The following is a 17,435-nucleotide window of genomic DNA, read 5'->3' on the forward strand; positions in this document are numbered from 1 at the left end:
GAGACAGCTCCAACTTCACTGTGATTACCAGAGGGGTGAGAACAGCTCCAACTTCACCTGTGATTACACAGAGGGGTGAGACAGCTCCAACTTCACTGTGATTACACAGAGGGGTGAGACAGCTCCAACTTCACTGTGATTACACAGAGGGGTGAGACAGTCCAACTTCACTGTGATTACACAGAGGGGTGAGACGCTCCAACTTCACTGTGATTACACAAAGGGGTGAGACACAGCTTTGGCCAACACTGAATCAACTGTGTTTTTAATCTTCACAAGGAGATTCAGTTTCACGCATTGACTCTGGGGCTAGAAGAGCATTCTGAGAGCTTATTAGGAATGAGTACACACACAGACACACACAGAGGCTCTGGGTGACTCAGAGGAAGCATCATCACAGAACTAATCCCGTGGACTGGAGAGGAGGAGTCTACTTCCCTCTTTCATCCCTCAGTAACCCCTAGAGATGGAGTCTACTTCCCTCAGTAACCCCTAGAGATGAGGAGTCTACTTCCTCAGTAACCCTGAGATGGAGTCTACTTCCCTCAGTAACCCCTAGAGTGGAGTCTACTTCCCTCAGTAACCCCTAGAGATGAGGAGTCTACTTCCCTCAGTAACCCCTAGAGATGAGGAGTCTACTTCCCTCAGTAACCCCTAGAGATGAGGAGTCTCCTTCCCCTCAGTAACCCCTAGAGATGAGGAGTCTACTCCCTCAGTAACCCCTAGAGATGAGGAGTCTACTTCCTCAGTAACCCCTAGAGATGAGGAGTCTACTTCCGCTCAGTAACCCCTAGAGATGAGGAGTCTACTGCCCTCAGTACCCCTAAGATGAGGAGTCTACTGCCCTCAGTAACCCCTAGAGATGAGGAGTCTACTGCCCTCAGTAACCTAGAGATGAGGAGTCTACTCCCTCAGTAACCCCTAGAGATGAGGAGTCTACTTCCCTCAGTAACCCCTAGAGATGAGGAGTCTACTTCCCCTCAGTAACCCCTAGAGATGAGGAGTCTACTTCCCTCAGTAACCCCTAGAGATGGAGTCTACTTCCCTCAGTACCCCTAGAGATGAGGAGTCTACTTCCTCCCTCTCCTTCTCCAGCAGGGAATTGGGAAAAGGAGCTAATAGATTGAGTTAAGGATTCAACCATATTAAACAATGTACCTTTTAGCTCACACTGCTTAGCTTTGGAGCTCTGCTGTACTGTGCAGAGAATGTTTTTGGGCAGAGGTAAAAGTCTGATAATTCTAAATGGATTCCATTTCTATAAAGTCAGGTTCACACATTAGAACAGTACATTAAGAATAAAACATTAATTAACCACAAATAATAGTAATATGTCTGTTTGTTTGCCAGGCCAATTAAACTAAACACTGGGTTTGTCTGGAAGTAAAGTCCAGGTACAGTATCTCTGATGGCAGGTAACAGGTGAAAGGTTAGGTCAGAGCAGGATCAACAACCCAAGCAGGAATTGTTCAGCTCAGCCAGATAAGTGCACTTTGTTTTGAGACAAACTCCAAGCCGATTATAACAAAAGGTATGTATGGCTAATTAGCCGCTCTGGGTGTTAACAATGCAAGAGGGAGGAGGGGGAGGTGGGGTGGAATGGGCCCCCCCTTTTCTGCTAATTGGAAGATTACGCCAGGAAGTGGGTAGAGGTTAAGAGTGCCCCATTGCATAATCATGAAGATGAATCATCTAACTTGTGCCGTCCCCATGTTGTTTAGCCCTAACTGTAAACTCCTGAGAGAAGAATTGTTCACTTTGTCAAGACAGTGAAAACTGTATTAGGTTTATAACCTGGGTACAGCTAGCTGATAAAGCACTACTCTTGGAGGACAGAGGAAGGAGATTAATTAGTACCATATTGCAATAATATCCCAAAAAGACAGTCACTCTGGTCTGAATTAGACAATACATAGTGTAGAACTGAAAGTAGATGAATGTATCTAAACAGAGGTGGTAGTTCCCTGGTCCATTTAAACAGACTCATTTCAGTCAGATACATCTAGCTTCCTGTAGCCTAGGCTCCTCTGCTTAAGATGCACTTTGGGGGCTGACGCAATAGAACAGGGAGGAAAGGCCTCTCTTCTGGAGAGCACTCTGTCATAGCAGTACACACACACCGCAGAATGCTAGTCTGGGAGAGCAGTCTGTGAGAAGACAGATCCTATGACCTGGTTCTCCCACACCACCTGCTTCCCACCCCATGAAGCACACACAGCCAGCAGCACTCTCCGCTAATTGGCTAATTCTGGACCCGCACGCAAACAAAATAGAATGCAAAACACACACTGACACACGCACATACTGACACATACACTCAGACATTAATACACACACACACAAGTGCACATGTGTCACACACACAGGTATCAGTATGTGCTGACATGGGAGTCATCAAGAGCAGGCTGCAAATGGATTCCCAGAGTTTACATTTCAGACAACTCACTTCCAGCCCCCTCTTACTCCCTCTTTCCTCCCTCATCCATCCCTCCCTCCACTTCTGACTTCTTCCTCTCATCCATCCCCTCCACTTCTGACTTCTTCCCTCCATCCATCCTCCACTTCTGACTTCTTCCTCACCTCCATCGACTTCTTCCCCATCCATCCCTCCATTCTGATTCTTCCTCCATCCATCCTCCACTTCTGACTTCTTCCGCTCCATCCATCCCTCCACTTCTGACTTTCTTTCTCTTCCATCCATCCTCACACTTCTGACTTCTTCCCTCCATCCATCCCTCCACTTCTGACTTCTTCCTTCCATCCATGCCCTTCTAACTTTCGACTTCTTCCTTCCTGACTTCTTCCTTCCATCCGCATCCCTACCCCTTCTGACTTCTTCCCTCCATCCATCCTTCACTTCTGACTATTTCCTTCCATCCATACCCTGCCCCCCTCACTTCTGACTTCTTCCCATCCATCTCATCCCTCCCTTCTGACTTCTAAGTCCCTCCATCCATCCCTACCACTTCTGACTTCTTCTTCCATCCATCCATCCCTCCGATTCCATCCCTCCACTTCTGACTTTTCCCTCTCATCTAGTTAGGCGAATCTCTAGAACATGTGATCGATTCTCGATGGGAGACTGAACTGGACGAAATAATGTGACAGAGAGAGAGAGAGAAATAAGTGGGGAAAGCTAAGACGGGGGCGAGAGAGAGAAGAGAAAGATAGGGACTAATGATCAAGAGCCTAATAATAGCTAGACATGTGGACAGTGGGAGAGAAAGTGAGAATCAAGAGAGGAGTACGAGGGAGGCATAGAGCTAGACGAAGCTAATAGTACAGAGAGTGTAGTGAGAGAGTGATAAGAGGGAGAGAGAGGGACAGACATATTAACTAAGAGAGATGTGTCATGAAGGGACACAGCGATTCACAGTCCAACAGAAGCAGTTCACGTATTACTGCCCTTTATTATACATGTATGGCCTGTTAGCATGCCATTGTAGGGGAGAGGTGAGAGGAGTGTGTGTGTGTGTGTGTGGTAATGGTATGGGGTAAAGTAACTCACCTGCACGAGTGTTCCCAACAACTCTGTTACCTGTTAGTGCCTTCTCTGTCTCAATACCATGGTTGAGAAAACATGTGGCGTACTAAATACATGAACTGTTTGAATGATCAATAATGCGATACATGCAGTATTTGTGGCACTACAGTATCATGAAGTTATCGCCATAATGTGAACTATTTAAGGACCTGGTGAAAAGGCAGCTCTATTACGGATAAGACACACCATCATGAACCAGCACTAAAGGTTGTTGACGCCTCTGCCATTTTGTCTCTGGCTATAACCTGGTCCAATGTGACTTTTGACCACACAGAAGAGTCAGTCACAATGATGAAAGCCTTAGAGAGGGTGTTCATTGGTCCCTGTTAGGCTTGCTATCGTTGCTCCAAGAACCAATCATTCTGAGTCCCGCTGTCCCGTTTTGATTCTGATGAGGAATAATATTCGGCAGGTCTGAGGTGGGACATCTTTCTCTGATGTTCTCCTCTCTGGATGAGCCTACAGTTCACCTCGAACAGGGAGGTAATTTAACTGTCAGATAGACAACTGATGCAGGCGGCACGCACAGACAGCAGCACACGGTCAAATGTGGGTCGGTCTTGGCACACTAATGGTGAAAGTATCCCATGGAACCCCAAACTACATTTTGCTGTGGGACCACGACAGATTTTAGATGTGAATGAGAAAGAGCAGCCGAGACACACAGAAAAACACGCTCTATTTGGCAGACTCCTTGACTGATTGAAACAGCTGTATAGTAATGGACTACTGAGGAGTCTGCCATACCCAAATGAGTCACTGACATATCAAGGAAAAACTGTTGATACACAACAAATGTTTGAAAATTTTGCACCTTGGTGTATTCTACTATTCTTCCGCTTGCTTTATGGTCGCCTTATCGACTACACACTTATTCTGTTGTTGTTCTAAGTGTTTTCGTAACCATTTCTCAATGTTTCCTGCCTGTGGTTCTGTCTGTGCCGTATTCTTGTCTATCGCTCTGTCAGTATAGGTTTTTCGGGTTTGTTGTGAGTAAGTGTCCTCTGCCTGCTGTGTTTGTTTTGTCAAGTCAGATATGTTTACTATTCTGTCCTGTGTGCTTGCACCACTTTACTGGAGATGATTACAGCAGTTATACCAATTATTCTGCCAGCTACAATCCACTCTGGCCTAAAAGACGAGCAGAATGATGACTCCTATAGATTAAACATATAGCAGTTGGCTATGATATTCCATACTTCAACGGTGGTTTCTTGAAGTGTGTACAGTTATGGGTCCTGCACGTGTCGCAAATTTGAAAGCCCTTCCATCAACACCACTTTTCTAAAATAAAAGCATCAAAAAAGCAGACTGTAAAATCCTCTCGTGGGGCAGAAGGCCTATTTTTGAGGTTGATAGCTGTTATTTCTAGTCGGTGGAATCGGCCGTCGGGTTTTTTTGTTTTTCTCTTCGCACACAAGCCGTTTGCAGGGCTCATGCATTCAATCCAGTAGCACTCACAAGCAGCTTGCCTGAGCGTTTATACGATCCAGAAAGGCCCATTGGCAAACGGTTTTCCTCCCCCCTTCCTTCTCTCCTCTAACGCTGTCCTCTCTCTGCTGGATTCAGCTGCTGCTGGACGTCCTGATGAAAGCAGGTGGGTCTGCCCTACTAGGCTTCGGGCTTGGGTTGGGCAGCCATTGTAAAACACAGCTAAGGTCACCCGTGATACAAGTAAGTATTTTAATTTAACGCTTTATTTAACTAGGCATAGTCAGTTAAGAAACCCTAACGAGGACGACTGGGCCAAATCGCGCCGCCCTATGGGTCTCCCGATCACGGCTGTTTGTGATACAGCCGGGATCGAACCGCAGGGTCTGTAGTGACGCCTACTATCACTATGACGCATCCATGTCTGTGGACATTGGGAGAATGAAGTGGAAATCGCCCACTAGGGGCAAAATGAGCATCTGTCTATGATTAAAAAGGTTTGCAAGGATTGAAACAGCTTAATTTGAGATTTTTTAGTCTTTAGCCTAATCCAAACCTTAACTCTTACCTTAACATTCAGAGTTCATGGCCTATCGTAACCTTAAACACTTGTGTCATGTTTAAGAAACATGATGAATGTTATTATGACCAAATGAGATCTGTGTTAGATCTAGTTGCATTAAAGCAACACAACAGGCTGCCCAGGCTAGTAGGACAGACCTTCAGTTTTCAAAGGGAGCACGTGTAACCACACACACACAACAGCACATGCGAAGCTTGTGCACAACAACTTGTTGCTTGCCTTCTTTCAACGAACCATCGGCTATTTGTGCATTCCCCACATTTCAATCACAGATCTCAATCATATTCTCATTGTGTGTGTCCAACTCAGCCTTCTCTTTCTTATAGTAAGATTGGGCATCTGGGTCTTGTTTAGTAATTTAAAACATGAGTAGGACGTCGTGAGGAAAATAGTCCTGGCGGAGCATCAGGTTGGCCTATCATGCATAAATTGGAGAGGAGAGGATCGTCCTTTCCTTGGCCGTTTTTTCCCGAAAGGTTTGGTCTATGGCTACAGAAGGCTTGTCTACTGGCAGAGTTTAATGTCCGCAGCAGCCTGCCCCCACGGTGGCCCGACAGCTCAGAGATTCCAAACGATAGAAAAAACGACCACGGCCAGCTCAAATATTTTTCGATTCATTCATTCATATTGACCAAATGTGGAACACATAGCCCGAAATAATTAAACTCATAATATAAAAAGGCCATATGAATATGGGTATCTTTAAGACGCGGCATTGTATGGCTAAGTCATCATTAAAATTCATAGCCTGTAGTAGGTCCTATCGGATTTTCTCCTCTGGTCATACAGTTTTTTTTTATGTGTTTCAAACTCGCCCTTTCATCATTCAACGATTTACCTGCCGCTCCTGTGTCCTGTCCTCAGATATACGTTCCTCAGCGTCCAGATTTATGACTCGGGCATGCATGTCGCCACGGGTACGGATGCGTATCCACCCTCTGTCTTCAACTGCTTCCACGCTCTTGGTGAGTAGGCAAAGTCTATAGGCTAAAAATAACAAGTCTTCTGTTGGATTTTTGACCTTGGATTCGAACGCCCAGTTATCTCTAAGCGATAAATCAAACCAGCAGGAAGCAAGCGCGCTAACTCACGCACCTTCAGATTGCTCCGTCTCTCGCTGGGCCTCTTGCTTCTCTCCCTCCTCCGTTTTACATGCATATCAAACATGATTGCTTCCAACCGCCCGGCGGCAATTACTATTACAATTGCACAAGACAGAGACCAGGGCCCACACCAATAAATGTGCCTTAAATTAGTCATTCCCAACCTTCCTTGTGAGAAAAACTGACCTCACATTTTCCACTCATATACTTTATTCTAGAGCAGAGCTATGCTTTCACAGCTTTTAACTTTGTTTTTCCTCTTCTCTGTCTCTCTCTTGACAGTAGTAATAATACACTTCATAAAGGCTTTCTTTTGCTGTGGTTTCAACCTTTTTTTTATGTTTATTTTATGATATTCCGTTAATTACACTATTTGATGTTATCAGCATACTGGGAAAGAAACAGTTGCAGTGTGATGATGGCATGAGTGGATTCTATAAATATTGACTGACTAAAGGTGTGAGTAAATAGTTTTCTTGAAGCAATGTAGCGTGGTTCATTCTGCGTTGTGTAACTTTTAATTAGGACGCTGCCACAACTGAACGGTATGCCAGTTGAACTCTTTTTATTTGCCCTGTACACGAAGAGACAAACACACATTATGTTTAACCCTTGGCGGCAGTCCTAGCTCTCAGGCACCTGCCGCAGGCACATGGACACTTACTCAAAACTGTCCCAAGTCTCACACGTTACAATAGATACCCTAGTTAGCGAGCTTTGTGAAACTTGTTAACCATAAGTCTTTTATATCATCACATTGTAACAAACTTATGGTAGCCATAAACAGTACATTTGTGTAACATTATGAACGGTTTTTTATATTAAGTGCCTTGTTGCAAAGCGGATGCATGTTTTTGGAATATTTTTATTCTGTACAAACTTCCTTCCTTTTTCACTCTGTAATTAAGGTTAGTAATTGTCGAGTCAACGGCATTGTTGTTGATCCGTCATGGTTTTCTCCCTATCAACAGTTAAATAAAGCTGTTTTAAAGTCAACCCATTGTCATGGCGAAATAAAACCGCGACAGTTTCCTTCCTCTTCGGCACTGAGTTAGGGATGGACAACTGTAATTCTTTGTAGTGATTGGGTGTATTGATACATCCATCCAAGTGTAATTAATAACTACACCATGCATCAAAGGGATGGATATTGAATGTCTGCTTTTTTTGTAGCCTCTACCAATAGGTGCCCTTCTTTCACCTTGGACACCTCCTCCTGTGTCTTTGTGGTTGAATCTGGGTGTTTGAAATTCACTGCTCGAGCGAAAGGAACCTTTACAGATAATTGTATGTGTTTGGGTACGGAGGGATGAGGTAGTCATTCAACAAATCACGTTCAGCACTTATCCACAAAGTGAGTCCCATTACAAGACTTTCAGCTTTTCATTTTTTATTAATTTGTAAAAAAAAAAAAAATAATTTGACTTATGGGGTTTGTGTGTTGGCCAGGTGACAAAACAAATATAAAATGTAATCCCTTTTAAACTTCAGGATGTAACCCAACAAAAAATATGGAGAAATCAAGGGGTGTGAATAGTTTCTTGAAGGCAACGTATAGTATTATACTGTATCAAGACTACAGAGACTGTAAATGGGGTTCATCCTCTTTGTCCTGCCAGATCTGCTGAAACTCCAATGCGGTGGAGGGAGAGGGAGAGCAGCCTCCATATGGAGCTCTGTCGTTAGAGCCCAGAGTGGGATTATCCCTGAGTGTCTAGACAACAGAAAGAGGCTGCATCCTGTGGAGGTATTTTTGGTACTAATCTCGCCCACGGTACTCATCTGTAGCCCATACATTAGCTGAGAAGGCCCCTGTGCTAGGCGCTAATAAAGGAAGAGTTTATCACATTCATGAAATTAATATGGGGTCTTAATCTTGATTGCTTGTATCCGGGCTGCCCAGTGTTTTATTTTATTTGAGATGGAGCCCATGCCTGGTTTTGGAGGAAAGAGTCTGAGTGAGCAGCCGGTCTATAAGGCACTGCCATCTCAGTGCTAGAGGCGTCAACTACAGACTACCCCTCTGTGTAATCACAGTGAAGTTGGAGCTGTAGTTTGGCTCCTTGTTCTTCTCCTGCAGATGAGTAGAAGGCAGAGTGCACAGACCAAAGACAACGTCCTCACTCCCCTCATACTGCCCAGGAAGGATTTGAAATGAATATATTCAGAAACGTATATTTGAATTGGGCATTTTCCTTTTTTGTCAAAATAGTAATTGATTATTTCAATTAAGGTTATTTGTGGAATTGTGTTGATTCTGTCTCTTGGCGGTGAAAATGGCTTTGCTTCATCTACCTCACAGACCCACAGGGTATCAGCTAACCTCCTTACCTCTCTTAACCTGTTCACAACCTGTTCACAACCTTTAATGATGGCCCCATAGTGGAGGTCTGTCAGCTTTGACTTAACCTGTTCACCACCTCCTCCACTGGGCCACATGCCAGCCCAATAACAGCTTACTGTTTAGTCCAGGGCCTTGTGATTCTCCTACAGAACCAGGTTATGAATACCATTTTGGCTTTGCCTTTAATACAAGGTTAACATGTCTTATTTGACTGGTTCACAGCACCAGGGAACTGCTGCGCTGTTGGCTGCTGTTAGCTCTTCTAACAGTTTACTGTGTAAATGATCTGTAAAGCAGGTTTGTTTGGTACCCAACTGACTCCTCCTCCGCTCTGTTCCCCCTTGCGGTTGCAGGGCTGGGCTGCTCTGTGGTTTTAATCCTGGTGAAATCACCGGCGGTTACGGCTTGTGCCTGTAGAATAGAATGAATGAAGAGAGAGCGAGAGAGCTAACTGAACCTGCCCGTTCAGTGGAGAGAGAGAAATAACAAGACAAATGATTTAATATTCTCTCTAACCTTTGTTTGCTCTGGGTACTGGCAGTGTTTCCTGTAGTCAAGAGGGATGGGTTTTAAACGCTCACTTGGGAATAGGAAGTTGCCTCTTGGCGATGTTTTCCATTCTAATTCAGGTCCCTTTGCTTTTTCTTGCCTGCGTGTGTGGGTTAGCCTATAGAGATGATTGGTCTTTCGGTACTAGCTTCTAGGAGGCTATGTGCTATTCAGAGGGTGTGCACTCCACCTCAGTTGTATCCCAGCTCTTAGGGGCAATGTCCTCCTCAATGTCAAACCCTAAGAGTCTATCWATGGGTAGTGCATATGTGGCTCTGGTCAAATGTAGTGCACTACAAAGGGAATAAGGTGTAGTTTGAGACTCAACCTGTTCCATGATTTTCATCAGGTCATTAACCATTAAATTAAATGGCCCCTCACAGTCCACATTCATTCCCCAAACTCATTCTAGCTCACTAATGGTCATCCTAACTAATGGCTTTTCTCCTGAAAGTCCCTGAGCTCTGAGATGATTTAGTGGGTGAGAGGGCAGGACTGCAGGTCTTATGGATGTCGTCAAGGTTGTGTCCCTCATAGTTTGTTATCAGRAATTATGAAATTCACCACCTATCCACAAAAGTAATGCCAATGAACAAAATTCAGCACTCTTGTTATTTGATGTCGATATACTAAATGTTTTTGGCTTTGGTTTTACAACCCATAGATCCCCTGGTCAGTGGGTTTCAGGGTCCCTCAGTCCTCACTGTTATGGTTTGGCGTCCATGCAACGCTTTAGACCGGTAAATCCTCCTAGATTCCTCTAGGGTAAGACGGGATTGCCTCAGAACTAAGTCATTGGGTCATTGGTATAAAACACCTGTCAGTTCTACTCAAAGACCCAAGCTGTTTAAAGAAGATTGAATGGATTGCTGGCACCCGTTCACTTGGCTAAATCTCATATAGATAGCGGACGACAATCTTTGGTGATTGGTGGGGAATGTGGAGTGATGCAGAAGGAAGGAGAACGGCTGTTTGAAGCACACAAGGTAAAGCYTTCTCTGCTCTGAGATTGCCCACATTTTGAAGATTTTGTCAAAGGGATCTGGCAGAGCTTTGGATGAGCTCAACTTATCCYGCTTCCGCAGTGAGTCTCCTCCTGTCAGATAGCATTGGCTTGTCTCGTCTGTCTCGCAGTGCCCTGAAGGAGAGAACAGATTACGATCAGCTCAGGCATGAAGTGTGCCAATTAAATCAGACCGAGGAGCTATTAGGATTTAAAGAAACAGGTTCTTCCTCAAAATGGCATTTCCTCCTATCCACCAGCGCCACACGAAGCCCTGCCGAGACGGTCCCGGACTCGTAATAACTTTCCACCTGGGGGCCTATACCTGTGATCTTCAACCAGGGGAAGGAGGCATCCAAGATATCCAGGCTGAAATAAGCCTTCCCTGCCAAGGCTGCTCTGAACACCTGCAACGCCTGGCTCTTTCTCTTTCTCTGCTGCTGGGAGCCGGCAGTAAGGAACAGCAGGTGGCTGGTTCTCTAGCGAAGCTGCAGAGAACCATTCAGTAAACACTGGCTTGAGTGACGGGCTCCCTCTCAGGCTCCACTCACCTCGAAAGTTGAGGCGAAACGCGATTATGGTGTTGTATTTCAAGCTATGGTGAGCAGTGACCTTAAGAGTTGAGCTTTCTGTTTCTGTCCTATTGTTGTGTATTTTACAGTTAGYATAGGACTAAGACTGTACAGATATACCTGTGAACGCCTCGAGTGGAGGAGCTAAGTTAAAATCAACATTTGAGTTCTCAGCGTGAAAACTGACAAGAAAAAGAGGGAAAGAAAATGATCATGCTAGGTTGCTTCTTAATCCTTACAATCCCACCTCCCCACAACACAAACACACACATTCTGATTGTACAACCGCAACAGCATGGATAGTGCACACTGGCAGCCTGTGATGGCTCATTTAGAAAAAAGAAAAACCYCCGTCTCCCATTGGAATAACTGCCTCCCACTCAAAGCACTTTTAAAACACCGCAAATGGCCTTGTTTTTTTCCCGCTCCCTCCCTCCCTCCCTCCCACCCTCCCTCCCTCCTTGCAAGGTAGGACTTGTTTTTGTCTGTAGCTTGATGCAAAGGCTTAATGAAGCCTCAAAGGTATTGAACATCATATACAATTACTGTGCTTACACAGCGGAGAAGGAGTGTATAACACACACAGACTCAGCCGGTACAGCGCGGTACGATGCTTCAGAGCCCCAGCATTGGAACAGCTCCAGCACAGTCACGACTGATGCGTCAGACTAAAAGACAAGACGGATATTAGGAGGAGCGTTCACCATGAAACACTCACTGTCAAGACCTTCTCTTTTGCCGGGTCTAATTAATATTAACAACAGCAGGGAGGGTCTGTTTTAATAGACATGTATATGGTTTGGAGGAATGGGAGTGCAGCGATGACAGAATGATGCATGGTAGCTAGCTAATCAGTAAAGGCTAGTCCAAAGTGTTAAAGATGCGTTATAAAGGTCTTGTGTAATTTCAGCCAGTAGTTTTGAAAGTAGCACTCACGAGCCAAAACGGGTCCCCGTAAATTGTGCACAGTTGTGTACAACGTCATCCATTTCATATTATATTTTACATCCTGCAAAAAACATAATAATACATATATTTAAATGTTCCTGCAATTCGTCTGATATGTTACAAATTCCAATTCGTACAATATGTTACGAAATAAAAATGTAAGTGCTTACAATTCCGTACAATCTCTTTAAGGGCATGAATGTGAGAACTGGTCCATTGCTGCACCTCACTGAATCTCATCTCATCTCTGCTTTCCATTRTTGATATACCCAGAGACTGTCATTGATAAATAGTTTCAAGTTAGTATAATTGAGATACTGTGGATAGACAGATTGCTACATAGATTAAAATATGACTTACTGCAGATCTACACAGGCTGGCTAGATATACAGTAGATAAGACAACAGGAAGCACGCACACATGTACTGTCTTTGGTCTGCTGCTCCTGTACTGCTATATGTAAATGTYTTTTGGTGAGCTCTCCTCTTAGTGCACATTCTCCCCATAGGAGTCAAGTGCACGAGGAAAGGGGTGAAGGACTAGCAGGCGGTGCACTAATTAACTGAAATGCCAGCGCATTACGTGGGTTTTAATGAACTTTCAAAACCAGAGCCCACTCCAAGGGGTGCCCCTGCCGGGCAAAACAGTGATGACAGTGCCGGTCGTCAGAGTGGTCCAGCATACACAATGGGGAACGAACGTTCAGGCTCTTACTCCCGCTGCTGTGAAGAGAATCTTCCTGGGGTAGAGTGTAGAAGAGAAGRAAGGTCGACTACGACAACCCTTGGCCATATCAGTGTTGTGTCTGGGTCTGGGAACACAGAACTAACACGACCAGGGGGTGCTCTTACTGCGACTGGTCACAAGGCCACATCACTGTCACACACACAGCCAATCCACATCAGCCTCTGATAAACAAGGCCATAGGCTGTAGTTAATGTACTTTCACAGGTTAACGATAAAATGGCAGGAAATTTAAAGCGGTGTATTTTTTGCCCAGTTATTTTTTGATGATATACCAATTAATGCAACAACGACATTGTTGTATTGACATCACATGACGTCACACACAAAATGTATTATTTATTAGCAACATGATTATACCAACTGCAGTGCAAATCATTTTTGTACGTGCAAATACTAACATGTATCAGATTACAGTTTTTTCCCTCTTAAAATGGACATTTGTACATAGACAAGGTAAAGCAGGAATGTAATTAGCTGCCTCTATCCCCTCCTGCTATGTAATGAAACAAGTGTGTTAGAAAATGATGAGCCAATGAGGCAGGCTTCTCCACCTCTACTGGCTCTGCTCCCAGATACACCCCATTTAGATGTGACATGAAGAAAGATTCACTGTCTATTAATACGAGCACAAGATTCTCTTTGCATTCTTTAAAATGGCCCATTCATCCTCTTATATTAGGGGTTGAAATATCACCTGCTGTAGTTTTCTCTCACTTAGTTTTCTCTTTCTGTTTTCTMTTTTTTTTTCTCATTGTGTGTAAATGCTTTTCACATCTTCTGCCACTTGTAATTAACAATACAAAACAATACTGATGCTCCAGCTCCTCAGAATGTTGCCCTGATTTGTCATGCTGTTGCCTTTTTAATCCAGAAACATAAAAGACAGATTGCAAGTTTAAACAATAGGATTCTCGACTTGATCAACCTGTCTCTCTGGCGTTTCTCAGGAAACATACCTCAATGAAAGAGTGAATAATTAAACGGGAGYAGGAAAAAGGAGAAGAAAAAAGGCCTAACAAGCTTTTAATTTCCCCCAACAGCAGGTGGTTTTCATCCATCTGAGAGTAGTTACAGACAGCTGGCGACACTCCACTCCAGAGAGACAGAGAGAGAGATAATGTCTGTTAGTGTGTCTGTGTCTCTCTGTGTGTGTTSGGAGGACAGGTTGGCAGGGGAGCTGGTGGTCTCTGCACACTGTCACCCTCTCACCCCCAATGATCACACATTGCTGCTCTGCCCTCTGAGGTTTGGCGCTGCCCACAGGTGTTTGACCTTTGACCCTTAACCTGATAACTAGCGCTCAGCAGCCCCTGGCTCAGTGGAGTACTTCTGCCTGCCTGACAGTTATAAAAAATGCCTGGTCAGAACAAAATAAAGATCACTCATGCTTTTGTAATCCTTTGTAATCCTCTGTAGTCTCTGCCTTATGGCAAAGCATGTTGTCTTAACTTGGATACAGCAACTGAGGGACTGGCGTAAAGTCTGAGAAATAAGGGCCTCCCGGGTGGCGCAGCTAGCACTGCGATGCAGTGCCCTAAACCACTGCGATGCAGTGCCCTAAACCACTGCGCCACCCGGGAGGCCCTTATTTACCCAGAGTCTCTGGGTTCGCGCCCAGGCTCTGTCGCAGCCGGCCGCGACCGGGAGGTCCGTGGGGCGACGCACAATTGGCATAGCGTCGTCCGGGTTAGGGAGGGTTTGGCCGGTAGGGATGTCCTTGTCTCATCGCGCTCCAGCGACTCCTGTGGCGGGCCGGGCGCAGTGCGCGCTAACCAAGGGGGCCAGGTACACGGTGTTTCCTCCGACACATTGGTGCGGCTGGCTTCCGGGTTGGAGGCGCGCTGTGTTAAGAAGCAGTGTGGCTTGGTTGGGTTGTGCTTCGGAGGACGCATGGCTTTTGACCTTCGTCTCTCCCGAGCCCGTACGGGAGTTGTAGCGAGGAGACAAGATAGTAATTACTAGTGATTGGATACCACAAAAATTGGGGAGAAAATGGGATAAAAAAAAATAAAAAAAAGTCTGAGAAATACCACTTGTTACAACGGGAAAAGTGTGACTAGATACAAAGGCAGATTAACTGAAAACATTATGGACATGCACCAAGACTACCTAGATAGAGACTAAATAAATAAAGTTAAATTGCCCCTGTGTCCAGACCTTTCATATCTGTTTAGGCCAATGACTGTCTTCCTCGATGTCCACCCTACGGAACGACAGAGSTCTGTAGACAAACCAGCACCTGTCCATCTTTCTGTGTACATGTGTCTTTGGGGGAAAAACAACATTGACACTAAGTGTCGAAAGGCGACTAAATCACTCGCATCAGGAGGTTAATGAGAACAAAGCAAAAGCTCATTTCGTCTCCCCTCAACCCCAACCTCACTCCCAACCTCTCCCAACCTTCTAACCCCCAACCTCTCACCAACTCCCCTCCTCCCTCAACCCCAAACATCTCCCTCAACCCCCAACATCTTCCCTCAACCCCCAACATCTCACAACCTCCTCCCAACCTCAACCCCCAACCTCTCCCTCAACCCCCAACCTCTCACAACATCTTCCCCCAAACTCTCCCCTCAACCCCAACCTCTCCAACCTCAACCCCCAACCTCTCCCCTCAACCCCCACCTCTCCCAAAATCCTTCCCCCGACCTTCTCCCAACTCTCCCAACTCTTCCCCCAACCTCTCCCAACATCTTCCCCTCAACCCCCCAACCCAACTCTCGCTCAACTCTCCATCACCCCAACCTCTCCCAACACTCTCCCCTCAACCCCCAACCTCTCCCAACCATCTCATCCCCCAGCCTCCCCTCAGCCCCAACCTCTACCCTCATGCCCCAAGCTCCCTCACCCCCAACCTCTCCCCTCACCCCCAAACACTCTCACCCTCACTCAACTCCAACCCTCTAACTCCCAACCTCTCCCCTCACCCCAACCTCTCCCACCTCTCTCCCCTCAAAACCCCCAACCTCTCCCAAACCTCTCCCCTCAACCCCTAACTAAGCTCTCCCAACCTCCTCCCCTCAACTCCCAACCTCCTACCCTCAACCCCAACCCCTCTCCAAACTCTCCCCTCAACCCCAACCCTCACTACCAAACTCTCCCCTTCAACCCCAACCTCTCCAACCTCTCCCCTCAACTCCCAACTCTCCCAACCCCCCAACCTCTCCCTCAACCCTCACAACCTCTCCCCACTCTCCCCTCAACTCCCACCTTCTCCCCTCACCCCAACCTTCTCCCACCCTCTCCCCTCAACCCCCAACTCTCCCAACCTCTCCCCTCAACCCCTCAACCTCTCCCCTTTCAACCCCCAACCTCTCCCAACATCTTCCCCCAACCTCTCCCCTCAACCCCCAACCCTCTCCCAACCATCTCCCTCAACCCCCAACCTCTCCCAACCTCTCCCTCAACCCCAACCTCTCCCAACCTCTCCCCTCAACCCCAACCTCTCCCCTCAACCCCCAACCTCTCCAACATCTTCCCCTGACCTCTCCCACACTCTTCCCCCAACTCTCTCCACATCATCCCCCCAAACCTCTCCCCCCAACCTCTCCCAACATCTCCCCAACCTCCCCAAAACTCTCCTCCCAACATCTCCCCAACTCTCCCTCTCCCCCAACATCTCCCAACAATCTTCCCCCAACCTCTCCCAACACTCCCCCAACCTCCCCACATCCCCCAACTCCCCAACCTCTCCCCTCCAATCCCCAACCTCCCCCAACCTCTCCCCTCAACCCCCAAACCTCTCCCCAACATCTCCCCTTCATGCCTCAACCTACCCCCCCCCCCAACCTCTCCCCTCAACCCCCAACTCTCCCCTCAACCCAACCTCTCCTCTCAACCCCCAACCTCTCCCAACATCTTCCCCCACCTCTCCCAACATCTTACCTCACCCCGCCCTCACCCTCCCCCTCACCCCCAACCTCTCCCCTCACCAACCTCTCCCAACACCCCAACCTCTCCCAACATCTTCCCCCGACCTCGCACCCTCATGCCCAACCTCACTCTCTCTCACCTTCCCCTCCCCCAACCTCTCCCACACTCTCCTCAACCCCAACTCTCCCAACATTCTTACCCCGACCTCTCCCTCATGACCCAACCTCTCCTTCACTCCCCAACCTCTCCCACGCCCCTCATGGCCCCAACATCTTCCCTCACCCCCAACATCTTTCCCCGACCTCGCCCAACCTCTCCCCTCATACCCCACCTGTCCCCTCATACCCAACCCTCCCCTCATACCCCAACCTCTCCCCTCATACCCCAACCTTCTCCCTCACCCCCAACGTCTACCAACCTCTCCCCTCATACCCCAAACCTCTCCCCTCATAACCCCACCTCTCCCCCATACCCAACCTCTCCCTCATACCCCAACCTCTCCCCTCACCCCCAACGTCTCACCAACCTCTCCCCTCATTACCCCAACCTCTCCCCTCATACCCCACCTCTCCCCTCTTCCCCTCGCCCTCATACCCAACCTTCTTCCCCTCACCCCCAACGTCTACCAACCTCTTCCCCTCATGCCCCAAACGTTCCCCTCACCCAACCTCTACCAACCTCTCCACTCACCCATCAACCTCTCCCCTCATGCCCCAACCTCTACCAAGCCTCTCCCCT

At 46.8% G+C, this 17,435-nt stretch overlaps 1 protein-coding gene across 2 annotated transcripts in view; it reads left to right on the forward strand.

Moving 5' to 3' along the window:
* Positions 1 to 17,435, forward strand: part of LOC111960725 (RNA-binding protein Musashi homolog 2-like) — a 269,219-nt gene that overhangs the window by 91,025 nt on the left and 160,759 nt on the right. Inside the window, exon 7 of one of the 2 annotated variants that reach the window (XM_070439054.1) lies at positions 8,742 to 8,834. The exons of the other annotated variant lie outside the window; for it this stretch is intronic. Within the exon in view, the coding sequence (XP_070295155.1) occupies positions 8,742 to 8,819 (78 nt within the window). The 3' untranslated portion in view covers positions 8,820 to 8,834. Of the gene's footprint in view, positions 1 to 8,741; positions 8,835 to 17,435 lie in introns of those variants that run through there. 2 annotated transcript variants of the gene reach the window in all.

The sequence above is a fragment of the Salvelinus sp. IW2-2015 genome, linkage group LG4p (assembly GCF_002910315.2).
Source record: "Salvelinus sp. IW2-2015 linkage group LG4p, ASM291031v2, whole genome shotgun sequence".
NCBI classification, from domain to species: domain Eukaryota; kingdom Metazoa; phylum Chordata; class Actinopteri; order Salmoniformes; family Salmonidae; genus Salvelinus; species Salvelinus sp. IW2-2015.